The 20,199-nt window shown below is 43.9% G+C and overlaps 1 protein-coding gene across 4 annotated transcripts in view; it reads right to left on the bottom strand.

The window, feature by feature from the left end:
• NFIC (nuclear factor I C) overlaps positions 1 to 20,199 on the bottom strand; it is a 139,964-nt gene that overhangs the window by 11,390 nt on the left and 108,375 nt on the right. For 3 of the 4 annotated variants that reach the window (XM_069962558.1, XM_069962557.1, XM_069962560.1), the window contains exons 7-10: positions 15,319 to 15,447; positions 14,941 to 15,125; positions 14,206 to 14,359; positions 11,301 to 11,386 (exon numbers count right to left, since the gene is read on the bottom strand). In XM_069962558.1, the coding sequence (XP_069818659.1) occupies positions 11,301 to 11,386; positions 14,206 to 14,359; positions 14,941 to 15,125; positions 15,319 to 15,447 (554 nt within the window). The remainder of the gene's footprint in view (positions 1 to 11,300; positions 11,387 to 14,205; positions 14,360 to 14,940; positions 15,126 to 15,318; positions 15,448 to 20,199) is intronic. The other variant, XM_069962559.1, reaches the window with a different exon arrangement.

The raw sequence follows: 20,199 nt of genomic DNA, 5'->3' as shown, positions 1-20,199 counted from the left end.
GGTGACGTGGCGTGGTCAGAGGCGACGTGTGCAGTGGTCAGAGGCGACGTGCAGTGGTCACGGGCAACCCGCTGTGGTTAAGGCAACCTGGGTTGGTTACGGGCAACATGGGGTGGTTACGGGCAACCTGCTGTGCTTATAGACAATCTGGGGTCGTAACGGGCAACGTGGGGTGGTTACGGGCAACCTGCAGTGCTTACGGACAATCTGGGGTGGATACGGGCAACGTGGGGTGGTTACGGGCAACCTGTAGTGCTTACAGACAATCTGGGGTGGTTATGGGCAACGTGGGGTGGTTACGGGCAACCTGCAGTGCTTACAGACAATCTGGGGTGGACACGGGCAACCTGCAGTGCTTACAGACAATTTGGGGTGGTTACGGGCAACCTGGGGTGGTTACGGGCAATGTGGGGTGGTTACGGATAAACTGAAGTTCTTATAGGCAATCTGGGGTGGGTACCTGTAATCTGGCATGGGAACCGCAATCTGGAGGGGGTCATTGGCAATTTGGGGTGGTCAGAGGCAATTTGAGGTGGTCAGAGGCGCCATGGCGTGGTCAGAGGCGACGTGGCGTGGTCAGAGGCGACGTGGCGTGGTCAGAGGCGACGTGGCGTGGTCAGAGGCGATGTGTGGTGGTCAGAGGCAACGTGTGGTGGTCAGAGGCATCGTGGCGTGGTCAGAGGCAACGTGCGGTGGTTACGTGCAATCTGGGGGGTTACATGTAATCTGGCGTGATTACGGGCAACCTGGGGGGGTTATGTGCAACCTGGAAGGGTTACAGACAATCTGGGATTGTTACTGATAAACTGAAGTGCTTATAGGTAATCTGGGGTGGGTACATGTAATTTGGGGTGGTTACGGGCAATCTGGAGGGGGTCACTGGCAATTTGGGGTGGTTACGGGCAATTTGCGGTGGTTACGGGCAATGTGCGGTGGTTACGAGAAACGTGCGGTGGTTACGGGCAACGTGCGGTTGTTATGGGCAACGTGCAGTGGTTACGGGTAATCTGGGGGGGGTTAGGGGTAATTTGGGAGTAAACTGCAATTATTACTATAATAAAAAGTGTGTGTTTTTTTGTATGTTTGTCACTTTTTGTACTTTATACATTCATTTTCACTGTATTACTATGTTTACTATGATATTTTCTATCACAGTAATCATAGTTCAGTGACAGAGACCAAATTGGTCTCTGTCACTTTAAATTTTCAGAGTTGGCTGGTTGTGGAGCGCATGCGCACTTCATAACCAGCCAGGACGCCGAGGAGGAAGGAGCTCCAGGATCAGGTAACGTATATGGGGAAGGGGGGGTGACTGGGGGGGTGGGGGGCGACTTGAGAGACAGGACACATCACTTTTTATCCCCTGTCACCAATCAATTATGGTGACAGGGGATAAAAAGTGCCTGGAGCACATGGCACAAGTGATCAGCGGTATATAGTATAGCCGGGACGGACCCCACACACTGCCCCAACCCCTCAGCTACCCGCGGTAGCTGGGGGGATGGGATGGTAGCCGTCCCGGCCCCGCTATCTTATTTTCTGCCATCGCCGTAAAAAGCTGATGGCAGCAGAATAAGGACCCTTAGTGACCGCCGTAAAAAGCCGTATCGGCGGTTACTAAGGGGTTAAGGAGCGGGACAATTTTCAGTTTGGGGTTTTTGTTTTCTCCTCCTCGCCTTCTAAGAGCTATAACTTTTACTTTTCTATCTACAGGGCCGTGTGAGGGCTTTTTTTTTCAGGAACAGGTGTACCTTGTAATGGCACCCATCCACCATAAAATGAATGACGGAACCCCCAAAATATCATTTATTGGGTGAATTTGGGACAAAAAATGCAAAGTTTGGGGGATTCTGTGTTTACGTAATGTACTTTGTGGTAAAACTGCCATTTTATCCTTATTCTATAGGTCGGTCTGATATGCATGTTTACATAGCTTTTTTTTACAGTTTTACTATTTGTGGCCCTATTGTGATTCTTGTAGCGCTTTTATTTTTTTACCTATGTGGCTGTATGGGATGTAATTTTTTGCACCACGATCTCTAGTTTTTATTAGTATCACATTTGTGTAGATCGAAAGTATTGATCACTGTTTATTAATTTTTAATATATAAAATGTAATGAAAAAATTAGCAATCCTGCCTCGATTTATTCACGCCGATCTTGCGGGAATAATATTGTTTTATTTTAATAGATCATACGATTACGGTATTTTATAAGTTTATTTGATTATTTTAATGTGTTTCATTTATTTATAAAATAAGAAGGCGGTGATTTAGACTTTTATTGAGGGAGGGGTTTTGGGGCATTTTTGAAAACATTTTTTAGTCCTCCTATGGGACTTTTACATACATATATTAGATTTCATCCACTAATCAATGCTATACATGCTGATAGCATAGCATTGATCAGTGTAATCTGTCATCTTTTGATAGAGCCTGCCTGTGGCAGACTATTAGAAGATATAAGATCATCATACTGCACGGAGGTAAGCTGCATACCTGCAGCAGTCAGGCCATGCTATCGGGACCTCCACAGACACGCTGTGGGGGTCCCGATTGGTAACTGACAGTAGCTGCTCCTGTCACTTCTTAAACGCTGCGCGATTGCGGCATTTAAGGGGTTAATGGTGGCCTGTTGCGATCGCGCATTGAGACTGATAGCAGCCGGTCCTCACCAGTTATGAAGCAAGCTCAACCCCCCGGCAGGGCGAACATGTACGCCCTGATGCGTTAAGTCACAGGCGGCGGGGGCGTACATGTATGCCCTCTGTCCTTAAGGGGTTAAGAGTGATTTTAGTATGGTCACTTTAAGAGGGACTTTGGTGCCGGCCCTTTAAGACAGACTTTGGTGTCGTCCCTTTAAGAGCGGCTTTGGTGCCGTCCCTTTAAGAGCGGCTTTGGTGTTGGCCCTTAAGAGCTAATTCGGTACCTCCTCTTTAAGAATGACTTTGATACTGTTTACTTAACAGTGACAACCACAGCAGTCTTGTATCTTCTACATCTACATCTTCTATTGGCCAATAGTGGACATGGTGGACATAGTTGAGTTTAACTGCGTGGATGTTGTCAGGCACTGACCTGACAAGACCTGCGAGTTTATATAAGCTGCTACATTTCGACTATTTGCATATGTACTGTGATGCTGTTAGTGTTCTTCTGTGTGGCTCAATATTTCTTATGGGAAATTAGGGGTCTTCAAACGTAAAATTCTTACAAATTACAAATCCGAACAAAATGAAAAATACTTAGCACACCTCTCACCACCAAGGGCTTCGAAATGCAGTTTGAACAGAGTATGTGCACAAAGTGGTTCGGGCTGTATTAAAGGGGTAGTGCGGCGGTAAAAAATTATTCACAGAATAACACACATTACAAAGTTATACAACGTATGTTATGTCTGTGAATGGCCCCCTTCCCCGTGTCCCACCACCCCCACCCGTGTACCCGGAAGTGTAGTGCACTATACATACCTGCTCCGTGTCGACACGCGTCCACCATGTTGTGCCAAACGTCATCTTCGGCTGGCTGGCCCGAACACCTCCAGTTATGCTCAGCCAATCGCGGCTGAGCAGCTGATGACACGGCAGAGGGCGGCCGGCACTCGGGAAGATCGGAGGTGTTCGGGCCAGCCGGCCGAAGATGACGTTTGGCACAAGATGGCGGACGGGCGCGATACGGATCAGGTAATGTATAATGCACTACACTTCCGGGTACACGGGTGGGGGGTGGTGGGACATGGGGAAGGGGGCCGTTCACAGACATAACATACATTACAAAGTTGTATAACTTTGTAATGTGTGTTATTCTGTGAATAATTTTTTACCGCCGCACTACCCCTTTAATGGTGGAAAAAAGCTGGAAGAAGAAGAAGCACTATAATAAAAGGGAGAAATACAGTGGTACCTTGGTTTAAGAGTAACTTGGTTTAAAAGCATTTTGGTTTAACAGCTCACAGTTTTTCAAAATTGTGACTTGGTTTAAGAGCATTGCTTTGGTTTAAGAGCTCCCTGTACTGGGTGGGAGGGGGAGTGGGGGAGGGGCATGGTCTGCATAGCGGGGTCTACAGCCCTGTACTCTGACCCAGGAAGTCTCCCTCACCTTCCAAATCATAGCAGATCCACTTCAGGCTGGGGCTTGCATCAGGGGACAGGACTGTGGGGGTAATCTCTCCATAGCTTTAACCCCTCTATCCCCAGAGAGCGCTGCATGTCTGTGCCCACATATGTCCTGCTCATTCCTTCATACTCCCTGCAGGCTCTGTCAGCCCTTGTGTTTCCTATTCTCTCCATTACTGTACAGTAACTTACAATATCACATATTCTGCTGTTTCTGAATGATTGTTTCATTTGTTATTCAGAATATTAAATATTCATTTTTGGGGTGTGGAACCAATTGTCTGCATTTCTATGATTTCTTATGGGAAAATTTGCTTTGGTTTAAGAGTGGATTTAGATTACATGCACAGTCCCAGAACTAATAATGCTCGTAATCCAAGGCACCACTGTAAGTAGAAACTATCTAACACTTACAATAGTTGTTTGCCTTCCCAGGCGGTTGGCGAGAATCATGCCCCCGTCCACTGTGACATGTTTTTTCTCTTGCAGTCATTTCAAGACTCAATTCAGATTTCAGACTTACCAATCAGTTCACTAGGGTAACTAAGGGTGCCTTCACACCTACCGTATCGCAGCAGAAAATCCGCTGCGGATCCGCAGCAGATTTAATTAAATGGATGAACACAGCATCAAATACACACACTGTCAAATCCGCTGCAGATCCGCAGCGGATTTGACGCTGTGTCCATTCATTTAGTTAAATCTGCTGCGGATCCGCAGCGGATTTTCTGCTGCGATACGGTGGGTGTGAAGGCACCCTAAAAGCAACTTTGGTACAGTCCCTTAAAGAGCGATTTTGATGCCAACCCTTTAAGAGTGACCTATATACTGTCCCTTTAGGACCAGCTTATGTTCTGTCCCTGTAAAAGCAACTTTGGCCTGGCCCTTTAAGAACAACTTTAATACTGTCCTTTAACCTCTTAAGGACATATGACATACCCGTATGTCATATGTCCTCATTAGCACTTCAAAGCAGGGCCGTGCGGCGACCCCACTTTGAAGGGCCGCGGTCCTGGGTGCCGCGTGTAGCCCGGGAGCGCCGCTATTAGCGGGCGTGCCCGCTAATTAGCTAATCGGAGGCAGCTGTCAAAGTTGAAAGCTACCTCCGGTTACCGGAGGCAACCTTTCCCTGGGGTCTAGTGGGGGAGATCGCTCCCGGAGGAGCGATCTCCCTGTCTGATGCCGGCCGGGGACTCAAGATGGCGCCGTCCCCGACTCGGCACTCGTTTGTTTCCGGCTGCAGCAGCCGAAAGCAAACGAGTGCCGATCTCATTGATCTTTGCTGTATATCTATACAGCAGAGATCTCAATGAGAGATCAAAGTATATATACTAGAAGTCCCCCAGGGGGGCTTCTAGTATATGTGTAAAAAAAAAAGTGTTGTTTATAGTAAAAAGCCCCCTCCCCTAATAAAAGTCTGAATCACCTACCTTTTCCCAGGTTTTAAATAAAAGTAAACAAATAAATAAATAAATAAAGATGTTTGCTATCGCCGCGTGCGTAATCGCCCGAACTATTAATTAATCACATTCCTGATCTCGCACGGTAAACGGCGTCAGCGCAAAAAAATCCCAAAGTGCAAAATTGCGCATTTTTGGTCGCATCAAATCCAGAAAAAATTTAATAAAAAGGGATCAAAAAGTCGTATATGCGCAATCAACGTACCGATAGAAAGTAAACATCATGGCGCAAAAAATGACACCTCATACAGCCCCATAGACCCAAGAAAAAAAGCGTTATAAGCATGGGAATGGAGCGATTTTAAGGAACGTATATTTGTTAACAATGGTTTGAATTTTTTATAGGCCATCAGATACAATATAAGTTATACATGTTATATATCGTTTTAATCGTAACGACTTGAGGAACATGCGTAAAAACACAAAGGAATGGCGGAAAAACACAGTTCCCCCAAATAAAAGAAATGCATTTTTTTTTTCAATTTCACCACACATTGAATTTTTTTCTGGTTTCGTAGTGTACCAAATGCAAAAATTCAGCCTGTCATTGCAAAGTACAATTAGTGACGCAAAAAATAAGGGCTCATGTGGGTTTCTAGGTGGAAAAATGCAAGTGCTATGGCCTTTTAAACACAAGGAGGAAAAACCGAAAACGCAAAAACGAAAATGGGCGCCGTCCTTAAAGGGTTAAAGAGTGACTTATGTACCGTCCCTTTAAGAGTAGAAACACACTATTGCAGCTCACCAATTCTCCCGGGAACTTTAGACGGTGCACAGGACTGCTGTTCGGCAAACAACGACTTTGGTACTGCCCCTTTAAAAGCGCCTCAGGTACTGTCCCTTTACTGTGTGGCTTTTAATGTAAATTTCGGAAAAATGACAAATCCGATGGAAACCAAAAATACTTAACACACCTTTTACCACCGAGGGCAGTTTGAACGGAGTCTGTGTGCAAAGTGGTTCGGGTTGTAGTAACTGCAAAAGAATAGCTTGAAGAAGAACAGGAAGAAGATAAAGAAGAATACCGATTACAATATTTCAAGCACTATAATTAATTGTCCCTGATTGGCTGGCAGGGCCAGGGACACTTCCTTGTATATGTCCCTTGATTGAACCATTGTACCTTGGTTGGGGGTAGGGAGTGTTGTGGTTGAATGGATCTATCCCTCTTTTGAAGTAGACAAAACGCCAGTCTCCATGTCATAAGTCACACTTGGAGACAACCTGTTACCCCCACCCTCAATAAACCAGGCCAAGTGTTTTCTTACCAGAGACCTTTAATAAACCAGGCTTCCTGAGTTTATGATGTTTTGCATGAGCCAATGTGTAGTAAGAGAAATACACATAACAGTCTGTAGTTATTGACATATACAAAACACACTTTCATAACATTTACCAATATTGTTCAAAACCCGGGGGCAGTGATGACATGGCCTTTCTGACCCCTGCTCTTTTGCCAGGGCTATTGACGGATGTAATTCAGGGTTTCCAATGCATCTCTATGAGAACTCTCTCATAGAGATGCATTGGAGACTTTGACTTCCAGCCTCCCTAGCTGCAGAGCTGAAGCTGAAAAAATCATGTGGGCATCTACGAGATTTAAATGGTGCCGCAGGACTGGAATGAAACCACGCCTGCAGCGGGGGACAAATAAGAAAATAATGTGGACTGCTTCTTTATAGGGAATCTGTCAGCACCCGGGCCCTACCAAAGGTGCTGACCTGACAGTGTGCTGTAGCTGGCAGTCCCCTAGTGAGCATGGTGCCTTTTGGTAATTTGACCATGGACTGGATTATGCATAATATCAGGTCTCCTACTGTAACGAAGAGTCAAAGAGGAGTTGTTTGTGCTGCACTTTGGCACACATCACCACTTCTTTCTCCTCCCTCTTCAGCCTCCTGCTGGCTCAGCTGTCAGTCAGTTTCTCCAATTGCAGATCAGTCCTCTGTAGGCAGTTTATGTCTGAAAGAAACACTCAGATATAGTTGAAGCCCTCTGAGCCCCTCTGGTTGCCTCCTCGCTATCCAGCCAGTGTATCCCATGCACCACCGATTTCAGCACAGCTAAGGGGAAGCGACAGCAGGCTGTGCTGAAACTGATTTGTCTGGGGGATAAACCCCACATTGTGCAGGAGCTGTGATAGGAGATAGAGCAGCAGAGAGACCAGTGGTTGCTGCTGCTGTTCCTGAAACCCAGCAAGGTGGTGTGCGACATTAGGCGGAACCTAATAGCAGCTCTGTGCATAATTCTTTTGGCGCGAATCCCTTGCCTGGCACATGTGCGCATCTTGGTGGTGCAGATCTTCCTGGCACATTACTCTGATACGTCAGATATGCTGTAGAAAGTGCATTATGTAGCACACTGCAGGTGTTCCTACGTTGAGCTGCAGTGAAACTTTGGCCTCCCCACCCACCACCTCATATGCAACGTGCCCATATGCTGGAACTCCACCTTGCAAATGTTGCAAATAGTCTGCGAACAGCAGTCTATAGTCGAGTTTCAGCTGTGGCACACACCAGTAAGTCGCAACGCGAAACAAGACTTCACGACAAAGGAGTGGGCCCCCATGCGGGACATTTGTGCTGTCTTGAAATGCTTTGAGTATTCCACAAATATGATCGGAACTGAAGACACCATCATCAGCCTCACTATCCTCTTCCTATGCCTGCTGGAAAAACACTTCAGGCTAGGAAGAAATCATGTCACAGGAGGAAGTGGAGGAGGAGAAAAAAGGTTTATTTTCCCAGTTGTCGGTCCTCCCATCCACTTAGGTCCATCCAGGGGACAGTTTTGGAGGAGGACAAGGTGTGCTTTCAGCAGGGTGAAACCTATAGCAGCTCACTGGCAGCAGTGGAGTGCAGCTGGGAGGATGCAGAAGAACCAGAGCAGACACATTGCACGGACTATGGGCAGCCTCGCCCATATTAGCAATTACTGTATATGCTGCTCTGCCTGGAAAATGACCCCCTAGTTGCCATGATCCTCACCTGTGCTGTCTACTGGGTGGCCACCCTGCCAGATCCCCACTATAAGAATAACACTGCAACCTTAATACCACTAAACAAAAGATGGTGGGGGCACTATTCTCAAAATTCCCATATGAGAGAGAGGGCTCAGGGGGAGCAACAGGCAGAGGAGAATGAAGTTGCCAACACAGTTCAGGGACTAGGACCGCCTTGGAAGATAGGGTGAGCATGGTCGGGATGTGCAACACCTTCTTAAGCACTCCACAAAATGCGCCAACATCACCAGATACAGCACATATGAGCAAGAGGCAAAATTATAGTACATGGTGGATGGGTACGTGTCAGCATATCTCATGGTGCAGGTATTTATTTTATGTTAATTATTTTAAATACTTTTCCTACCCCATTATTGCCAGGGCTATTGCCTTGTTCTTACCCCCATTTTACTTGCATTTGTCACCCTGTATCTCTTCCTACACCCATTTTACAGCCATTTTTGGGTCCCCATTGACTTCCATCTGTTCAAATAAGCTGCTCGAACCTGAATATCCACAGGTCCGCTCATCACTATACATGGGCCATTAATAAAATTAGGAAAAATTATATCCTAGAGTGATCTTTCTTAAAGGGGTTGGCCACTTTATAGTAAAATAGGTCAGTACAAAGTATTAGTAAGTGTACTCACTGTATATACTGACAGCAGCTCCCTGTGTACCTCATAGAGCTAAAATCAGACTCCTCTTCACCAGGCTGGGCTGCCCTGCTCTGTTTTGTTTCAGTCCAAAAAATGGCTGACATGAAGGAGCATGTGACCATGCCCTGTCCACTGTGTCCTCCATAGACACATACAGGCTCAGTGGTGAACACTGGGGGGGCGGGGCCTGGTCACATGCTTCTCAATGTCAGCAATCTTATGGACCAAAACACCACAGAGCAGGGCAGCCCATCCTGGAGGATTGAGTCTGCTATTAGCTCTATGAGGTACACAGGAAGCGGCTGTCAGTATATACAGTGAGTACACTTACTAATAGTGTACGCTGAACTATTTTACTATAAAGTGGCCAACCCTTTTAACTTATAAATGATAAATTTAAATTTGATAGATTTAACAGGCTGGCAATTAATAACATTAACAGTGCATTATACTTACAATATAGCATTTTTGCATGCGCACTATGATTACATACACACCCCTATCTGAACTTTTTTTAGAACTAACAGTTTTAGGGTAAATTCACACGGGCGTCTCGCATAAGAAATCCGCAGCTAATCCGCAATACACGTATTAATAATAATAAGAATTATATGTATATTGCGGATTAGCTGCGGATTTCTTATGCGAGACGCCCGTGTGAGTTTACCCTTAAAACGGTTTTATATATTATCCTTTAGGTTTTTAAGTCAACCCTTTTCAGTTTGGAGCCCTAAAATGACAAGTCAGAACTAGCTTGTGGCACTCCTGGTAAACAGCTGATTTCCCTTCCCAGTGAATTCCCAAGGATTTTAGAATGAATGGCAAAAATATGTAATACATTGATGGCGCTATTTTCTGTCTTACTGGGGAAGAACCCTTCCAGGGTGTCCATATGCCCTAATAAGATATATGTAAAAACAAAAGCCAGAGCCTCCCAGCTTCTGAAGAGGTTGGGGATCAACAATTTCAACCATGAATATTCCTCCACATAGGGCCATGAGCGGCTGACATCTTTCAGCCTGAGGACGTTTCTTTGTGAGTGAAAGTAGTCACTAGAAGTTATGCAGAGCTCTTAGTTTTTGCTTTCCCGTTGGTGCTTACAACCTTTCATGATGTAGAAGGGACAGTAGTCTGCAGCTATCTCCTCCCTCCTAACTCCTTAGGGTTCTTTATATAGATTGCTGGCAACACTGGACATCACATACAAGTTAGCTTCCAGATAGATTGCAACAAGCTTCTATATATTACCCCTATTCTCATTCAAAATGTTATAGCACCACCTGGTGGACACCACTTTTAATACAGGTGTTCATCTATTTTTCATTCCATTTTTTTCTAATTTTGTATAGATTTTTTACATAGTTATAATAAATGTTACATCTTATATCTGTAGAGGTATTTGTTTTGGGTTCATGGCCCTATGTGGGTGAATATTCATGGTTCTAATATGATATATGGGCACGGTTTGCCTTTATGAGACAACAAAATAAAACACACCCCTAGCAAAAGTAAAATGACAAACATTATACCAATATAAGTAGTGGAAGTACATTTAAGCCACTTATTAATTAAAAAAAAATCCTCTACAATTTCTTAGTATTTCTGTCATCCTCCTCAACTAGAAAATATCGTCTACATATTTCATTGACACCTCAAACAGAAGCAACTATAGAGGCTAGAATGGCATGGGCCTATATAGAAGCTGTTTAAGGGTCAGATCATACACTGTATTCAAATTGTGGCCAAATATTCAAATATTTGGTTGTTTTGTTTTTTTTTTTGCTGTGATTTATGCAGATTTGAAAGCAATGTGTGAACCTGACTAGTGCATGTGATATGTGATATACTCATGAGCTCCAGATGGTGACAAGTCAATTGTAGTTGTAGTGTTTTCACTTGGTGAGTAATCTTTTCACATACTGTACACAAATATTTGCCTTTTTTAATAACTCTCACTACTTTCAAAATTAGTCATGTGACACAGGTTGTCAAAGAGAATTTTAATAGGTATATCCAAAATTATACACATTGTCATGAATGCAAAAGCTTACCTTGATCCAACTTACCTGTGGCTGATATATACTCCCAGGATCACGGGGTCCAAGTCCTACAAAAGATCGATTTGCGGGAGGCGTGCTAGGGGCGGAGTATGCTGCAGAGAGAAAAAATACAAAAAAAAGCTATTTAGCAATAGTAAAACTATTAATATAAAGTGATTTTGCTAAGCGCATTTATAATTCTGTCCTGATGCAGGTTTCAAGCAGTGACGTAGCTACAGGAGTCACAAAGGTCACAGTTGCGACCGAGCCCTTAAAGTGTACTTGTCCATTTTTTTGGGGGGCAGAAATTAATAGTGCAGGCGATTTCAAGAAACTTTGTAATTGGGTTTATTAGCTGAAAATGCATTTTTAAAATAAAAAAGCAATACTTGTCATAGAAGAAAAATGAGAGTGCACTCACCATTAAAAATTTCTTTTATTAGGTCCATTAAAATTCGCAATTCATAGCAGACGACGGCGTGGCACGCCAGCACCCTCCACTGATCGTTACAGCTGTTTCGTGCTAATCACAGCACTTCCTCTGACGTCAGAGGAAGTGCTGTGATTAGCACGAAACAGCTGTAACGATCAGTGGAGGGTGCTGGCGTGCCATGCCGTCGTCTGCTATGGATTGCGAATTTTAATGGACCTAATAAAAGAAAGTTTTAATGGTGAGTGCACTCTCATTTTTCTTCTATGACAAATATTGGATGGACTATGTTTGCTCAAGTAGTTTGCACCACCGAAACTTCGGTCACACCACATCTCCCTTACTACCTGCATAATCTGATAGGAAACCCGTCCCCATTATGCTGTAGTGCCGACTTCTCTATCTACACTATTGTTATAATAAAAAAGCAGTCTTCATGGTTCTTTATGAAGAAGGGATGGGTGGAGGGAGATGAGGCACCAAAACAGGACAACAAAGAGTTAATATACAGCTACATCACCAGGCTATCTCCTCTGAAGTCACCACTGACCTCTCTGACCTCTAAATACCGGCTTTCACACAGCTCCCACTGTGTACTCCTTTGTTCTCTGCTCTCTGCTGGTGACTAATCTCCCTCCTCCCCCTCCCCTCTCCATAGATTAGACAGGGCTCAACTGATGTAAAAAAGACGAGATTTCCTGATAATGAGCAGTGAATGAGAGAGAGGAGGGGAGCGGGGACTTGGGGAAAGTCTTTTTAAATGCAGATAATGGCATATTTACCTAATAACCCCATTTACAAAGTTTCTTAAAATGAAACAACAGGTATACTTTAGGCTAAGGGGGGGGGGGAGGGTCTATGGGCCCCCATCCCACCACATCAGATTTCCTGTAATTAACAGTATCAGTTTCCTGTATCTTCCTTCCTCCCCCGCTTTTAATGCTATGAGATCCTGAAGTGAAGCTGACAGGAGAGGAAGATACAGCACTGCACAATGTCACAGGGGTATGTAATCCGTGGGGGCAGGGCGGCAGCAGTAACATACTGTGGCGTAAAGAGTCAGCCCAGGACATGCGCCTACGACTCTTCATGGCTGAAAAGAGACTACAGAGCAGTCCACAGCTGCAGCTGCAGCTACAGAAACACTGGGCAGCATAATAGATGACAGCCAGCACACTGAGCCAATGAGCATGCAGTTGACATCTACTGTTGTAAGATTCTTCCTCTAAAACAGAACTGTACAGACCTCTTCCCCAGCACTGTAGGGCACCCGTCCCTTGTCCCAGCACTATAGAATTACCCTCCCTTTCAGCACTGTAGAGAGCCCCTCTCCCTCCAGCACTGTAAATTCAGCCTCAAGCCCTGTAGAGACCCCCTCCCTTCTCCCTGCACTGTAGAGAATAACCTAGAACTGATTCATCTTGCTTCTCTCCTGCAGTCTCTAAACTAAAAGGTGAGCCAACACTGGGTGTATGTGTATAAATATATGTACACATATATATTATTATTATTATTATTTATATATGTATATGTATACAGGGTAGGTGGAAAAAAAAATCCCAGCATATCCTCACTATTCAGGCCATAGTGGGTGCTGTAGTTTTACATAATACAAACAAAGAGTTGCACAGTAAGCATTGGGCTAGTTACACACAAATAAACCAGTAGGTCAAAGCAATATGTTGCCATTCCATCAAGAAAGGGATGCCTCTGTGATTCACTCCAGCAGGCCCCATTCACTTCAATATCCTGAACATAGTATGTGGCTATATTAGGATGGCTTCCTGCTAATATAGGCTTATTAGCAGGGTCTGCTGCATGATTGTGTCCCAGAAAATAAGCACATATCAGGAATTGGCCCGAATATAGTCACTAGCTGGTTAGCTTCAGGACGTTGAAGTGAACGAAGCTGATAGAGTGCAACAAAGTGTCCCTAGGATGTACTGCTTGAACACAGTATGAACTTAGCCTAATGCTGATAATTATTAATAGTGCTTGGTTCTGGTGGTCCCTCTTAATAACCATGTTTAGGAAAGACATCACCTGTGAGTCACCGGTTGCAAATGTACTGGGCAGACGGCCCAAGCCAAATGTTTGCATCAGGACCCATGAGCTTCTAACTACACCCCTTGTTTCAAGATTACTGAGACCTTCACCACCAGTATGACAACAAGAGAACAGCAATACACACATAAGTAATAATGGCTGGAATTACCGGGTTAATGCTGATTGCATGACATATCATTTCTCTTCTGCATTGGGGATTAAGGATTCTGCATGTCAAAGCATTTGGCTTAATAGCAATCAAATAATAGTCACAGATTATAGAAAGTTGTGTGCTGCATTATTTATTTAGAGATAATCATTATATATATATATATATATATATATATATATATATATACACACATAAATATATATATATATATATATATAATAGACAAAATCATTTGTTTTTGTACTTTGTTGTGTGAATACCTATATGTCCTAAAAGGTACTCACTTGGAGAAGTGGGCGAGGAGTTACCCCCGTCGGATGCTGTGGTAGATTTGGTGTCAGAGGGCAATGAGAGGCGGGGCATCCCTGGAGGAGGTGGGGCCAACATCTGCGTGGAGATATAGTGACTTGAAACCTTCACCTGGCCGCTCCCATTCAGCTTTGATAGCAAGTGGGTGGAGAGGAAAAGTGGTAACAGTATAGAGTTGCACCCCATAGTACATATTATTTCAAGGGAAATACCCAGTGAAATAACACTACAGCTCATAGCAACTACACATTGCCCCTTACTCTAGTAGTAACCTATCTTTCCATAACAGAACATGCTCTGCATACTTTTGCAAGATGTATCAGTATTTTATCCACCTAAATCTGGAATACCATCTTTACAACACACTGTATAAGTACCCTCCACCCTTATCTTAAAGGGGTTATCCAGTGTTACAAAAACATGGCCACTTTCTTTCAGAGACAACACGACTCTTGTCTCCAGTTCAGGTGCAGTTTTCAATTAAGCTCCATTCACTTCAATAAAACTGAGCAGCAAAACCCCGCCCAAGCTGGAGAGAAGAGTGGGGCTGTCTCTGGAGGAAAGTGGCCATGTTTTTGTAGCGCTGGATAACCCCTTTAACATCTATCTCTAGAATAAGATTACATTTATCAGCTATCCTATGACTTTTATATAGGCTCCTCCTATTTGATCATATGCAGTTTTATTTTTAAAAACCCTCACATGCTTACCGGGCCTGGTTGCTGACTGGACGGGTCACAGGCAAGAGACACCAAGTCTTTCAGGGGATCCTGAGGGTTTAGGTGAGGGGGGTATCGAATAGCTGTGTGTGGAAAGTAGGTGGAAGCAGCTTGAGGAAGGAGGGAAGAAGGTGGGAAGTGCAATGTAGTGGAGGTGTGGGGACTTCGGGCAAGGCCTTAGTGGTGCAAAAGTAATGGAACAGTAAAGGATGGGAGAGAAAAAAAGAGAGAGGGATAAGTACACAATTGAAAAAAATAAAAACATATAGAGAGCAAAGTGTGACAAATAAAAACAACCTATGAAATATTATGTGTGCACTAGAGAGCTATGCTCTCTCTTGTGAGCAAATATAGGGATTATGCACTCACCACTGTGCACAGCTATGACCGGCCTGTGATGCTGTGTGAAGCCACTGATTCTTGGGGATGTATCTTGAGGAGATGGGCTGTGAAATGGTGATTTGTCCAATTCAGATTTCTTCACAGTGGGAGACATTCCTAGCCAATCAATTATAATACAAAACAGGTATCAGTTTTGTCAAAACTTCCTGCCACAGTTATTAGGCTAGACTAGGCTGGACAGGGGGCACTTTATTTGCATTCCCTCCACGGCAAGGTGTGCTCACATATTTTATGAAGGGATAGGGTTAATGGTGACAGTAGAACTAAGGAAGATTAGCCTAAATGGCAGAAAACAGAGAAAACATGCTCTCCCTCAGAAAAAAAACAAAAAATATTAAACTTAAAACAATTACATGAATAAGTAGAACTCCCAGATGCTGTTTTTAAATGTGAATGTTTTTAATGCAAATTCATACACTGTGACCCAGATGGACTCAAACTTTCTATGTGAAAGCTTAGACTCTACAGTTGTCAAATGAAACAGATTTATCAATGTACCTACTACAAGAAAAAGAAACAATGTTAAAAATTGAAATGCACACTCATATTACAAATAGTATTGAGGACCATCTTTATTTGAATAATGAACAAAAAAAAAAAAAGATTAAAAGCACTTAAAAAAATTAGACCAAACATGGTCCAGGGTCAATCAAGGGGCCAAGCTGCACGAACAATCAGGTATCGTCCATGCAGTCATAGAAACTACTTGCAAAGATATACATATATCTTTGCTGTCAGTTTCCAGATCACACATTAAGTGGGAGATGGGGGGGGGGGGCATGGGAACAGTATATTGGGGGGAGGAGCATGGAAGCACTATATGGGAAATATGTGATTAGATGGTAATAACATATATGATTAGAGGAAATATAATATTTGATAAGTATTTGATCAGTGGAGGTCTGACCACTGTGACCCCCACCAATCACAAGAATGAGGACCGTTATCTCAAATGAATGATGCAACCACATACATACACTGATCAATGTATGGACATCCAATAGGGAATGTATGGTTGCAAATCTGTGAGGCTGTGAAATTAACCAAGGGGACAATAGACATCCATTCTGGTAACTGGTGGGAGCCTAAGTGGTTGGACCCCAACTAATCAAATACTTACAGTAAAGGCCCTATTACACCAACAGATCTGACGACAGATTATCTGCCAAGATTTGAAGCCAAACCCAGGAGTGGATTTGAAAAGAGGAGAAATCCAGTCTTTACTTTATGACCTGTTCTCTGATTATAGTCTGTTCCTGGGTTTGGCTTCAAATCTTTGGCAGATAATCTGTCGTCAGATCTGTTGGTGGAATAGGGCCTTTACCCCTATCCTGTGGAGCAGGTGTAGATTTCTGCGCCCGTCACGTGGCATAAGTAGGTCAGGCCAGATTCACTAGAGGCATGTGTCTCTTTGCGAATCTGGTGGGGTGATTGAGCGGGGGCTAACTAAAATGTTCCCACAATCTTCTCCCAGAGACAAAACACTACATTGAGGACAGAGGTTACTGCTACGCTACCTATGGCTTCTCCTCCTCCTTCTCTATATTACACAGGATATCTTCTTATTACACTGCTTCTGCCCCAGTATATTACAGTATATTGTACACCCCAGTAGTGTCCCCACTTATATAGTACAAGCAGACAGGAGTATGTAAATATAAAATAAGTGGTAGACTAAACACTGGAGTAAATAGTGTAAATTAGATATTTATTAGGTAAAAATTGTGTTCTATATATACAGTAAAAAAAAATAGGCGAATAGCATCCATAAATTAGACATAGAGCAAGGGTAATTTGTCGGTGGATGTTCGTTCAAGGTAAGAGTAGCTATTACACCCTACCTTACCCTAAAGAGCCGCTTGGGTAGAGCGTCCCCAGTACTAAGCGGAAAACTTTCCCTATTTCTAGACAGGAGAGACAGTCTGATTGGTTAGGTTGTGCAGTCACTCCTACAGGTAGGGAATGTCAGGTAGTTTTTGCTTGCGTTATGTTATGTGAATAGCTGCAACAATGTGCAATATGCACTTTTGGGTTGACTGATATACAGGCTGGCATTTAGAACAAAGATTTGTTCAACACTAACACAACTGTTGCATCAGGGATAATGGTAACCCTGGCTACAACTGTATATGGTAGTCAGGTCCCCTCGGTGTCCCAACAGAGTAGTTAGGTTCCCTTTATGCCCCAAAGTAGTAATAAGGGCCCCACCAGTGCATTCACAATAGTAGTTTGTTCCCTCTGTGTCCCTATAAAGTAGTTTGGCACCCTCTGTGCATAGAGTAATATGGCCCCCAATATGCCCCCATATTACAGTTAGTCCCGTCTGTGTCTATATATATTGTAAAATATAGGATAAGGCCCTTTTGTGGACTCATATGGTAGCTAAGCCACAGTAGGTAGTAACCCCAATGCAGCTAACCTCCCCCCCATGTAGCACCTTGTAGGTAATCCCCCTGTTATGTTATTGCCCCTGTTATGTTATGCCCCTGTAGGTAGTCCCCCTGTAATTGCTATGCCTCTGCAGGTAGTCCTCCTAGAAATGTTATGCCCCTGTAGGTAGTCCACCTGTAGGTAATTGCCCCCAACTCTGCCATCCACCCGGCAAACACCCCACTCCCCTCCCCCGTGCTCTACAATAAAAGGCATCTATACCCATCTGGCTCCCGCACACGCGTGTCCCTCCCTCTGCTCTGCAAGCAGTGCAAGTGGCAGGAACACCAGGAGCAGCCTCTGGTGACCAAAAGCAAAATACTGCCTGCGCTCACAAAAGTGGCTGACATGGCCAGGTAGTTGCATTTAACTACAAGTGCTCTTTATAAACACTTTGTAGTAAAAGTGCTGGATGCAGCAGCCAGGGAGTGCATGGATGGGTGAGTAGATTTTTCACTCACCCATCCAAATGGCGCCCCACTGATGCCACACTAGTTGCACATAGCTAAGGCTGGCCATGCCTACTGCAATCTGGATGACATTGTCTCCAATGCCAATAGGTTTTTAATAGCAGCTGGGGGAGAGTTACAGCTTTTTGCTGAAAAGAAGCTGAAATACAGTGCACTGGATGACTTTGAAAAATTTGTGCCGCATGAAAAAGACTATTAAGGTTGAAACGTCGCTATGTGTGCCATGTTGGAATAAAGTGTTCCCCCCAAACCCAGCAGGCACCGCCGGTGGAGAAAGCGGCCTCCAAGCAACACAACTGTGAAAAAGGAACTACCTCCGGTGCAGTGGTGAGTTGTAAGACCTTGTCCTTGTTACTTGGTGTCCACCTTGTTCTTGAGTTCAATTTTCTTTTTCTAAAAACACTTCCCTCCTGAACATTATTTAGTCCTTTTAAATATTTAAAGGTTTTAATCCCCCACAATATCTTCTTTCTTTCAGACTTTACAGATTTAGTTCCCTTCCTGATATGTTTTATGCCTGATATTTACCAATTTTGTATCCCGTCTTCGGACCCGTTCTATACAGCCCAGCATGCAATTTGCTTTCCCAACCTCCTGGTTGCACTTGTGACTCCTTTTAAGGATGTCAGAAATCACTACCACTAAATCCTTCTTTTCTGCAGTCTTTGCTAACACAGAACACAGAATGGAGACATTGAACTGTGAACAAATAGGGCCTTTAGTTGTAGGCCAGATTGAAAGCTAAAAGATTTCACGATTAGTTTATAATATTGATAGTAAAAAAAAAACACCACCAAAAATTCATTAAAAATATGTTAATCATAAAAACTTAATTAATTTAATTGATTTAATTAATAGATCATTTTCTGATGACACTTTCCCTTAAAGAAAACGCCAGCTCACATGGAAATACAACCCTGAGGGTGCACAGACAATTACGAATGTTAATTATTTTTGCAAATACTTTTATTGAGCAAACATGTCTACTACTTTTCATGTGCTGCTCTTTCCCTCCCATTGCTGACAGCTTGTTGTCTAGGTCACAGACCACCTCTCTAATTTAAAAGCAATAGTCAGGCTAATGCATATATAGCCATAAGGCAGATGTATAGAAATAAAGGGGGCCATTTATCAAAGTTACAAGACAGAGTATACAGAACTTGGTTCCTGGTCCACGCTCTGGCTGCATCTGAGGCTCCTGGCTACCGCCCAGCCACTCAGTGCACTTGCAGTGTGAAATCCACTGAGGACAGGGGCGTAGCTAATGTCTCTTGGGCCCTGGTGCAAGAGGTCAACTTGGCCCCCCCCCCCCCCCTTACCACATACTGACTAACACAACCGCTGCTACTGAATAAAATCCTCTGTACATAGACCAATATCACCTCATCCAGTCATATAGAGGTGGCCCAGCTCTACACAGGCTCTATACACCATATACATTACAGTGCAAATATATCAGGTGACTCACAGGAGACGTCTTCTCTGATCGGAGTTCTTCCCTTTTCATCTTCTCCATCTGCCCAGGGCCATTATGAGAACTTTTTGGAGCCACGAATCCACAGAATCTGCCAGACAAACATATTAGGCTCCTCACACTGACACCATCCTCATCTCTCTACAAACTGCACATCTGTATTGGCCCCTTTACACCCTCATTTAGTGGGTAGCCTGACTCTATGTGACTCCCTTATAGTACATATCCCCCTATTGTATACACCCCCTGTGTAGTCCACCTTATAGATGGCCCCCCATTGTTTCCTTCTTATAGATGGCCCCCTGTGTTGTCCCTATTATAGATGCCCCCCCATGTTATCCCCCATATAGATTGCCCCCATGTAATCATACATATAGATGCCCCCCATTTTATCCCCCTTACAGATGCCCCCCATGTTGTCCCCTCCTCCTGCCCCTCCATCATCATACTACTACCCCTTTCATCCTCCTGCCC

This window comes from Dendropsophus ebraccatus, chromosome 3 (assembly GCF_027789765.1).
Source record: "Dendropsophus ebraccatus isolate aDenEbr1 chromosome 3, aDenEbr1.pat, whole genome shotgun sequence".
NCBI lineage: Eukaryota > Metazoa > Chordata > Amphibia > Anura > Hylidae > Dendropsophus > Dendropsophus ebraccatus.
This window is presented reverse-complemented; position numbering and strand designations above follow the sequence as displayed.